The sequence below is a fragment of the Acomys russatus genome, chromosome 29 (assembly GCF_903995435.1).
Source record: "Acomys russatus chromosome 29, mAcoRus1.1, whole genome shotgun sequence".
Taxonomy (NCBI): domain Eukaryota; kingdom Metazoa; phylum Chordata; class Mammalia; order Rodentia; family Muridae; genus Acomys; species Acomys russatus.
Window position 1 is genome coordinate 26,139,679 of NC_067165.1, and position 11,368 is coordinate 26,151,046.

General features: G+C 42.5%; 1 protein-coding gene across 2 annotated transcripts in view; it reads right to left on the reverse strand.

Annotated features, from left to right (window-relative positions):
• Epb41 (erythrocyte membrane protein band 4.1) overlaps positions 1-9,470 on the reverse strand; it is an 87,694-nt gene extending 78,224 nt beyond the window's left edge. Inside the window, exons 1-4 of one of the 2 annotated variants that reach the window (XM_051170936.1) lie at positions 9,328-9,470; positions 8,539-9,022; positions 4,987-5,196; positions 2,205-2,309 (exon numbers count right to left, since the gene is read on the reverse strand). In XM_051170936.1, coding sequence (XP_051026893.1) covers positions 2,205-2,309; positions 4,987-5,196; positions 8,539-9,015 — 792 coding nt within the window. In that variant the 5' untranslated portion in view covers positions 9,016-9,022; positions 9,328-9,470. Of the gene's footprint in view, positions 1-2,204; positions 2,310-4,986; positions 5,228-8,538; positions 9,023-9,327 lie in introns of those variants that run through there. The other variant, XM_051170935.1, reaches the window with a different exon arrangement.
• Between the last annotated feature and the right edge of the window lie 1,898 nt (positions 9,471-11,368).

An 11,368-nucleotide genomic window follows, 5' to 3' on the forward strand; every position in this document is an offset into this window, starting at 1 on the left:
TCTAGAACTCAGTATGTAGACCAGGCTAGCCTTGAACTCACAGAGATCCATCTGCCTTTATCTCCCAAGGGCTGGAATTAAGGTATGTACCACCACACTCAGCTTATTTACAACAGTGGACTTTAAACTATATTAACCTATTTAAAACCACAACATACATAAACATTTTGGGTGAAACTCGTTGGTAGAATAGATACTTACATTTGCAAGGGTCCCAGGCTTAATCCTCAACACAGACACACACACATTTACACACTCACACACAAACATGCACTCAAAAACACATATACACGCCAGGCATCGTGGCACACATCTTTAATCCCAGCACTCGGGAGGCAGAGGCAGGTGGATCGCTGTGAGTTTGAGGCCAGCCTGGTCTACAAAGCAAGTCCACGATAGCCAAGGCTAACACAAAGAGCCCCTGTCTCGAAAAACCAAACCAAACCAAACCAAAACACACACACACACACACACACACACACACACACATATACAACACACACACAAACTCATAAAAAGTATGTATATACTTGTTGGAGCCCTGTCATAAAGGAAGAGTATCTGCGTGCCTTGGGTTCTCATTTGGCCCAAAGGCACAGGAATTCAGACACGAATGCTAAGCCTGGCAGGACCTTGGAAAACCCTTGGCTCCTGTGCACCCCACACTGCTTATTCATGGCAACTTTCTATCACCATTAGAGAGGGCGTCTGCTCGCATAGCAGAGTGCTCACCATATTCCCTGCTGTTTTAAGAGACTTTCCTGCTCTTCATTCCAGAGATCCCATGAACAATTCTAAGACTCTGGGGCTAAAATCCCCTCCACACTGACACCGAGCAGGCAAATCCAGATTTGTGTCAATCACGCGAGAGCATTGAAGTCTAAGCTATCTTACAGACCCAGTCATTGCTTAGGATGTGAGGTGGCCAAGCAGGTAAAGTGTCCACTGCCAAGCCTGGGTCTAATCCCTAAATTCTTGTGGAACAAGGAGAGCAGCAACTCCCAAAAGGTGTTCTGTGACCTCAATATGTGTGCCATCCCTAACCCCAACTCCTGCCCCACCCCCGCAACACACACAAAATGAATTAATGCAATTTATAATTTCTTGAACAAGATCAAAAGCAAAAAAACAAAACAAAACAAAACCTTCTAGTAATAATAAAATCAGTGTGCGTACTCCTTTGCTCAATTTATAGTATTTCATCCTCTATTTTATTTAGCCAACAAATGTTTGAGGGATGATTCCATATGGATGACAGAGTGGTTATAAAAAAAAAATTAAAACAGCACTTAAGGAGCAGTCACTAAAGAGAGAGATGAGCAACGAACGGTTTGCTCGGCCTGGGTGTGACTAGAGCAACGCTATGCTGAAGCTCAGAGCATCTCAGAACACAGATCCAAAGGAACTTTAGGAAATATTTCTTCTGGTATCTGGGGAGTCTGAGTCTTAAAAAATAAAAATCAGTCAGACAAACAATGACTGTAATTAGATGGGCACAAAAGTAAAAGCCAGTTGCTGTGTGTGTAGTTCAGTAGAACTTGAACACAGAGGTAATTGTCGAAGAGTGAGGTACAACTGAAAAGGGCCAGGACAGTACTCTATGCTGATATCTGGGCTTCAAGCAGGGCGTGGTGGTACACGCCTATAGTCCCAACACTCGGGAGGCAGAGGCAGGCGGAACTCTGTGAGTTCGAGGCCAGCCTGGTCTACAAAACAAGTCCAGGATAGCCAGGGATACACAGAGAAACCCTGCCTCGAAAAATCAAAAACCAAAGCAAAACAAAGAAAAAGACACCTGGGCTTCACCAAGCTCTAGGCCACTGAAAGGTTTTAAATAAAGAAATGACATTAGTTACAGGAAGCGTAACTATAGTCATAGTCTGTAATTGAGAACAAACACTGCGGTCTAAGGATAAGGCTCAGGTGTCCTGACCTTCCCACCCATTAGCTGTATAACCTTGATATGGGATAATCCTGCTGAGCTTCAGTTTCTTCTGATGATTAAAAAAAAAAAAAAAGAACTTTAGTAATTTGTCTCTGTCTGAATGTCTCTCTGTCTCTCTGTCTCTCTCTCTCTCTCTCTCTCTCTCCTTCCCTCCCTCCTGAGAACAAGAGAGACTCCTAGAGAGGCAAGTAGAAACACTGTTACCAACACGAGAAGAGCGGTTCGTCAGCTGCTCACCTAGAGCCCTGCGCCTCCTTACCTTCGAGGTCGTGCTATCCCACACAGCTAAACCAAAGTAGTCCTCTTCCAACAGGTTGAGGTGCTCACACACTCGCTTAAGCAAATCTTGCCCCTTAGCATGTTTCTGTGGAGACACACAAGCACTAGTTAAGGCTTCTTACTCTCGTATTCGTCATCCAATCTTTCAAAAATGTGTTCTTTTCCAATTTCCTCTTTGACCTTTTTGACTACAGGCGTGTACTGCCCTACTCAGCTAAGCACGCTCATGTATTCATATTCTACGCCACCGTTCTCTCCCATGATTTTTGTATGCAGTACTGCGTGAACCATGCGATGGGTCACTAACAGTTACCACGAGCAACTAAATTACTGACTCAACCTGCCAAAGCAGGTAACTGTGGCTGTGGAAATCATTTTCAAAATAAGTATCAATGAGAACGGCCTATTCCTAAACTCCCTACAATCTCTCTCCGAGAAGTAAGAAACAGGCAGCCTACGGACCCTAGCTGTTACAGTAGCGATTCGCAGTGTCACAAGTCGGTTTTCTCCACACTTCAAACCAAAGCTGGGCAGTTACACTCCTAAGAAATGCCCTAATTTACAGGCTGTGAATTAAAGTTAAAACAACAACAGCCTGCCTCCTCTATTTACCAGCTAATGAACTGTGTCACTTGAATTAATAATAGCTTGCTCAACTGTAAAATGAAAAACTGTATACCAGTTTACTGAAAGAAAGGGGGAAAAAAAAAAAAACCCAGAAACGTGTCAATGCCTTCTGAGAAATTTATATAAAAATACTTCAAAAACCATAAATCTTTCTTTTCCTGCCCTAGAGACTGAATCCAGAGCCTTGTGTGTGCAGTGAACATGACTGTCACTGAGCTGTGCTAGTGAACAGATCATTTTAGTACATATATTTGACATAGCCTCCTCTTAATGAATTAATTTCAATGACTACTAGTAATTTGCATAGTTGTTCATTCATTTATATAATATCTTTTCTTCTGATTACACTCTAAATAAGGGTCAATATTTTGAGAATTCAAGTATGGTTCCCTAACCCTTTTATTCATAATTCACAAATTCAATAGTTCTTTAAAAAAAAAAAAAAATCCAAAACTTATCACTAAACCTCATTTGTTGAAAAATTCTGGCTACTTATAACCTTCATTTACCTATCTTAGGACAAGTCTTTCTATTTTTTGCCATAGAAATAACATTCAAGTCAGGCATTGTGGTACATGCCAGTGATCCTTGCACTTGGTGTCAGAGGCAGGAGACTCAGGAGTTAGGTGTTCAAGGTCATCCTAGGCTACATAACAAGCTGAAGACCAGCCTGAGCTATGAGTCCCCATCTCAACAACATCACCATTACAGAACTACAAAATATATTTTCTATATAATATTTTAGAATGCTTGTGGTTGGATGCATTTATATTTGCACAAAACATGAATCACAGCTTTACTCATAAAAGCTATTAGTCCTTGCCATAATGACACATATACAGTAACCACGGCGTAATAGGCAACTACCGTTCTACTTAAAGTAACAGTTAATAGATGTTTTAGTTTGTCCTGAAGGAACGAAGAGAAGCTAAGCAACTGACATTTATTCGATCCTGATCCTTTCATAAAATATTAGAGATTTTAAGAAATGGCATTATGTCAGGTGTGGCGGCAGATGCCTATAATCCCGTCCCTCTGAGAGACAGAGACAGGATGATCTCTGTGAGTTCGAGGCCAACCTGGTCTACAAAGTGAGTCCAGGACAGCCAAGACTGCACAGAGAAACCCTGTCTCAAGGAAAGAAAGAAAGAAAGAAAGAAAGAGAGAGAGAAAGAAAGAAAGAAAGAAAGAAAGGGAAAAAAAGCAAGCAAGAAGAAATGGCATTATATTTCGGTTTCCTTCCAACTGGAACAGAATGGCATTGTCTAATTTGTGACTCTGTCTTCTATCTCATGGGACTAAAGAAATCAGATAAAATGATTGATTGAGGCTCAGATCTGGGAGGAACAAAAATGTTAGAAATAGAAACTCTCTGTGTGTCCACATGAATTTGTGTGCACCACCTGTTTGCAGGTGCCTGAGGAGACTATGAGTGGGTGTGCAATGCCCTGGAGCAGGAGTTATAGACAGCTGTGGGCCATCATCTGGGTCCTAAGGGCCAAACTCAGTCCTCCACAAAAGCAGCAAATGCTCCAAACCTCTCCAGCCTCATAACTTCTTTTTAAATTATTTATTTGATGTCCCTCTCTCTGTCTCTCCCTGTGTACACATAACATGTATGTATGTGAGTGTGTGTGTGTGTGTGTGTGTGTGTGTGTGTGTGTGTGTTCCACAGCATGCATGTGGCTCAGAGAACAACTTCAGGTGTCAGTCCCTTGCCTTGAAAGACAGTCCCTCATTTTGCCACTGCCTATGCCCACAAACTTGAACACTACCTGCCCACAAACTTGAAGGAACTCTCCTGTCTCTGTACCCACCTCACTGCAGAAGGACAGAGATTACAGATGCTAATGTGGGGCTGGAAATTCAGCCAATTTGGGGAAATCTGGTCATAGAGAGGCAATATATATAATTTTTTAATCTTCAGAAAAACAAAATGACTTTATTATGAAAGTAACCACACGCTTAAGTCCCAAGCTCTTCACAGACGCAAGGAGGTAAAAAACAAGACTCAAAATGCTCCCATCACTTCATTTCCAGGAAGCCACTATTAACATTACGGTCCACAGAAAGGGGCTTGCCCTTAACAGCCCCACAGGAAGAACTCTTGACTCCCGGGACTGAAATGCACTCACCTCCACAACACACTCATAAACGGTGTCATCCAACAAGGAGACCTTGCAGTGCATGTTTCTGTGTCTTCTGACGGGCTTCTGGGAGGCTTCGGGCTCTCTTTCGGCTCTTGATTCAGGGTCCTCTTTCCCCTCTGCTCCAGAGCACTCTTCAATCCCTTCTCCTTCTTTAGTTTCAGAATCTGGGTCCTCTCTGTGCTCTTCCTGAGCTGGCTGCACACCCATGACACCAAGTCAGTGAACAGACATTCACAACACGAGCTACACACACTCCTAACCTACAGTAAATAGGATGGTACCCCTATCAATAAAAATACAATCAGAAGAAAAACAAAAAAAAAACTAGTAAAACAAAAATAGGTTAAATTGTTTTAACTAAGGCAGGTGTGGTGGCACATACCTTCAATCCCAGCACTGGGGAGGCAGAGGCAGGCAGTTCAAGGCCAGCCTGGTCTACAAATCGAGTCCAAGACAGCCAAGGCTAACACAGAGAAACCCTGTCTCGGGAAAAAAGAAAACAAAAACAAACAAACAAAAAACAAACAAACAAAAAAAATCCCACATTATTTTAACTAGTTAAAAGGTATTATAATTTTCCCAAAAACGCTCAATTTTACTATTCTTAATTTTTTTTCAGGTCGAATCCTATCAAATCAGTAAGCAATGTGGGACACCAGTCTACTACTTTCAGCATGATACAATATATCCTTCCTGACTATAACATTACATGGCTTTAGTGCTCATCAAATTTTTGCTGTCTCTATTTCATGATTGTCAAGGTTGTTTTGTGAACTAAAAATGAAGTGATTTGCCACAGGCTTTACATTTTATAAACAGCTAAGAGAAGTTCTTGAGGCCTACACATCTTATACAAACCTGCATTAAGCAAGATGAAGGTACCAGGCTAAAAACTCCGCTTTAACGCCTCTCCACTTTGCTACATCCAAACGAGGCTGATGGATGGAAGAGGAAGGCTGAAGTTGGCCTCCTCAGGCAACCATTAAGTCCCAAGGCAACACAGGAAAGTCAGACAATATTTGGACACACATTTTCTTATTGATTTTTATTGTTGTTGTTTTGTCTTGTTTTTAAAAGACAGCTAAGTAGCCTCAAACTTATAGTCCTCTCGTCTCAGTCTATTGAGTGCTGGGATTAGGGGCCACACTGAACTATTTTCTTACTTTCAACACAATAAATCTATTGAGAGTTTTAACGAAATTCTATGATTTTTTTTCTTCAGAAACTAAACATGATTAACATTTATTAAGAGAGAGAGAGAGAGAGAGAGAGAGAGAGAGAGAGAGAGAGAGAGATTGAGCCAGGCGTGGTGGCACATGCCTTTAATCCCAGCACTTGGGAGGCAGAGGCAGGCGGGTCACTGTGAGTTCAAGGCCAGCCTGGTCTGCAAAGCGAGTCCAGGACAGCCAAGGCTACACAGAGAAACCCTGTTTAAAAAAAAAAAAAAAAAAGAATGAATTGCTTGCCTCCTGTATTATTAGATTCAGGGATAATTTAGTACAGACTTGTAATAGCCTCTACAACCATCCCATTCGCAGCCTCAAAGAGGCCTTCGTCCCAACCCACTAGCCTATTTTCTTATGTAACATCAGTCGGTTGCTCCTTCCAGCTACAGGTGGATGGTCATCAGACTTGCAGTGGCAATCCCTTTACCCTCTGAGCTATCTTGCTGGCCCACCATTTATATCTTTTAACTCATCAAGGTACCTCTATCCTGGAACCTGGCTTACACAGTAGGTTTTCAATAATTATATTTTAATAAATAAATAAACGTTTAAAGTTAACAGATGAGTGCTAGGCATGGATACATGCCTTTAAGAGAGGCAGGCAAATCTCTGTGAGTTAGAGGCCAGTCTGGTCTAGATAGCAAGCTCCAGGCTAGCCAAGCCTACATTACAAGATAATAATAATAATAATAATAATAATAATAATAATAATAATAATAATAATAATAATAATAATAATAATAATAATAATAAAAAAAACAAAGCCTAATAGATGAGGTTAAGGAGATGGATCAGTCAGCAAAGCACTTGCCACGCAAGCAGAAGAGCCTGTCGCTTTCCTGCAATTTGCAGTCCCTAGTTTGACACCATAGATCTCATTCATAACCACTATAGAGCGAATCTTGTTTTCTGTTTGTGTGTGTGTGTATGACCCATGTGTATGTTGTGTATGTGTGAGTGCGCATGTGTGTATGTCAGAGGACCGCTTTGGCTCTTGACATCTTCCATAGAGGCAGGGTCTATTGACTCTAAGCTAACTGACCCACAAGCTTCCAGATGAGGCTCCTGTCGCCACGCCCCATCTTGCCAGAGGAATGCTGTGATTACAGATCTGTGCTGCCACACTGGGCTTTTTATGGGGGCTTCAGGGATTGGCATCAGGTCCCCGGGCTTGTGCAGGAAGTCTTTTCATCCCCCGAGTCATTTATCCAACCATGGACCTTGTTTTCAACATCGCTTCTGTAACAGCAAGAGCCTCCTATTTCATTCGAAAGTCGGCCTTTGGTACCCTGAATATATAAGTAGCATTTCTAGAGACGCATGTGATAATTTTAGAGAAGTCTAATCAAACTATGTACCCCAAACTTTAGCCCTTTCACTGAAGCACACACAGGACTTAAAATAAAAAAAAAAAGTCCAGATGTTCAAAGCTTCGGAAGTCAAAAAAAATTGAAAATAACACTTACTTTGTACGCAGTAAGGCTGGAAAGAAGCCAGACGCCTAGAAAACAGTTTGAGTTACGCTGCTAGTGCTTTTGCATGTGTTCTGGACAAAGGCACAGCTTGTGTTTAATCACACGGTGACAAAGTTAAAGACCTGCAGGAATGAATACTGAACAAGGAGCCAGTGAGATGGCTCACCAGGTAGCGGCACTAGCTGCCAGGCCTGGTTACCTCAGTTTGATTCCTGAAGGCCACATGGTGGGGGGAAAAAAAAAAAAAGAGAACTGACTCCTCAAAGCTGTCCTCTGGTCTCCGCATGCACACTGTGAGGCATGCACAACACACACACATACACACACACACACACACACACACACACACACACACACACAAATAAATAAATGTAATTTTAAAATTAAAACTATTACACAAAGGATCGAACAAGCACTGTTATCTACATCTTTGATAGAAAGACAGGCATGGCTCCGATCTATTACACGTCCTGGGATGCACTGAATCCATCGCATGGATTAATGAAGGTTTTCACAGAAGGGCCACACTGGCTGAAGCCACCTCACTTCTTTCTTGCTCCAATAAAACTCAAATTTGTCCCACTGTCACAACAAGATAATATATGGACTGCATATATACTCGTTTGAGATATACTCATTTTCCTTCGTATATATTTTTTTAAAGTCAGGTTTTAACCGATTGCATTCATTTCTTTGGAGCAAAAACTCCTCATAATTTCTTATTATCAATGCCTAAGCCAACTGGCTCATAAGAAATAAAACCAAATATTCTTCTATAGAAAGCACAGCATATGACGCATCTTCGTCACACTCTCCCCGACAACCACACGCCTTACCTGTGTCTCTACACTGCTCAGTGAATGAAGATCCAGAGACGGGTCTGTTTTGAGCTCGGGCTCAGGGGCAGCAATGGGGGCCTTTAAAACAACGTCTTCATCGAGGCTGGTTCCAAGCTCTGCCTCCTTCTCACCTCCTTCGCCTCTTTCTTTATCTGGCTCTACTTCCCTGCCTTCTTCCTCAGACACCTGAGACTTGGGCCTTTTGAGGAGTGAGGAGAGCAGTCGTGACAGGCCTCTGGTTTCCGACGTCCGTTCCCTGTTCTTGGTCAAGTCCTCATGTGTGGGAGTGCCCCCATTGGGTGCCTTCAGCTTCTGCTCACACTGGTTACCGCCCTCGGCGGCAGCAGCCACTTGGGGAGCCTCTTCCAGCTGCGGCTCTTGTTGGCCTGAGTTTGTGGCTCCTTCACTTTCTTCCTTCTGTTGCTGCTGCTGAGAATTCTCAGCTTCAACCAGCAAACTCTTCTCTGTTGTCATGATGGTCCTGTGACACGGAAGGTGAAAAGGGGAACCATTGTAAGCAAAACACGTCTTTGCGGGCTAAACTAAACCTCAAAACGCTAATATATTTGGATTGAATCGCCAACAGAATTCCAATCCATTAATCAGAAGGCCTTGCATTAAAGTACAAAAATATTATACCTACACATCCTGAATGAATTATTAATGCCTTAATTCATGAAAGATATGTACATTGAGAGACTACCTTAAAACAATATCCACCACAGCCATGTAATGAAATACACCATAATTAAATTAAAGGCTCAGAACCATACATAGCAAACACACCTCCACGGTTCCTAAAACAGGGTATCTGGGCACTGTCCTTTCAAGGTGTCCATAGAAAATACAAGATGTGCAGCAATTCCATACCCTAGAGATGATTAAATTTAAAAGTTCTGCAAATCTCTTTTGTTTTTCTTCCTTGTGTCTCTTAGCATGAACACAGCACAGAACTCTGATCGCTTGCAATCAGAGCACAAGCATGCAGTCAAAATCATCACACAAAAGATGTCCTTAGGTTTCGTGATGTAAGACCAAACTATATCCTGTTTCAGAGGCATCCCATTTTAAGCTCTTCAAAACTACTTTTCTTCTGAAAAAAAAAAAAAAAAAAAAAATACGGTTTTGAATGCTCAGCATTTTTGGAAGTAGGAAGTGAAACCATTAAACTAGGGGTAGAAACCAGAAAAGTGCTACAGGGAAATTTTTAGAAAGCCAGGGTGGATTCACTTTAGGGGAGACGGTAGGCTCCAAACCCCACATATTTGACACTTGATGTCACAGCTCCAGCATCTCCAGTTACTCAAGCTTCAGGATAAGAATCTAGAGACTGGGGCTAGAGAGATGGCTCAGGGGTTAAGAGCACTGTCTGCTCTTCCAAAGGTCCTGAGTTCAATTCCCAGCACGCACATGGTGGCTCAAAACCATCTATAGTGAGATCTGGTGCCCTCTTCTGCCTGCAGGCACACATGGGGCCAGAGTACTGTATAAATAATAAATAAATAAAATCTTAAAAAAAAAAAAATAATCTAGAGGCATCAGCCATCACTGATGTTCCAGCCCAGATGTCATGTGCTTTGAGAGGCCTTCTACGCACACCAGCCAAAGCAGTGGCTCCCACCGATGCCTGCTCAGCATTACAACACCTATGTTCCTGTTGGTTTCACTTATTTATTGCCTTTCTTCCATACCTCTCTCCCCATCTAAAATACAAGGTTTCGTGCGGATAAGACCCTGAGTCTTTTTTTTAAAAGATTCGTTTTATTTTGTTAAATCTATGCATATGTCAGTATATATGTATGCTCAGGTCCCTGAGGAAGCCAGGGAGGGTGTCAGGTCTCCTGGGGCTGGAGTTCCAGTCAGGTGTAAAACACACACACACACACACAGTGTGGATGCTATGTAAATGAAGCAAGTACTCTTAACCACTGAGCCAACTATCCAGCCACTGCACACCCAATGCCTAGAACAGAGCCTGCATATACTACAGATATGCAGCTACTACGTGGGTGGGTGGGTATATGTGTGTAGGTGTGTGTGTGTATGGGGGAGGCCAGAGGTCAACTCTGGGTGTCTTCCTTAATCACTCTCCACTTTATGTTTTTGAAATAGGGCTTCTCACTGGACTTGGGAGTTCACGGACTTGGCTAAGTTGGCTGTTCAGTGAGTTCCAGGGACCTATCCCTACCTCCTCCGTGCTGCGGATTGCAGACATGTGACCCTTAGCTCAGCTTTCAACATGGGCGCTGAGGATTTGAACTCAGATCCTCATGCTTGCAGGGCAGGGGGCACTCTTCTGACAGACCCATCTCCCCAGCCCCTTAATAAAAGTTTGGGGACTTTTGTTTGATTCTGTTGTTTTTCTGAGACAGGGTCTCACCATGTAGCCTTAGCTGTCCTGGAACTCACTCTGTAGATCAGGCTGGCCTCAAACTTGCAGAGATCCACCTGCCCCTGCCTCCTGAGTGCTGGGATTAAAGTGTGGTGACAGCACGCCCATTTTATGGGTTCTGAGGATTAAACTCAGCTCAGGCTTGGCAATGGGTGCCCCGATCCACTAAGCCATCTCAATGGCCAAATAAAAATTCTTCTTAACGATTTAATTTCACCTGAGTACATCTGATGTCTCTAAACCTCAGAGGCACCCTCAAAATTTATTGAGGCACATTCATGTATCCATCAGGTACTTATTAAGCACTTAGTACAGGTCCAAGGCTTAGTGCCAATGATAATGATGCCACAGGAAGCAAAACAAAACAAACAAGGTCTCTATCAAAGAGAAGTTTACTCTTCCAATTCAACTTTGATACAATGAAAGAAAATTGCA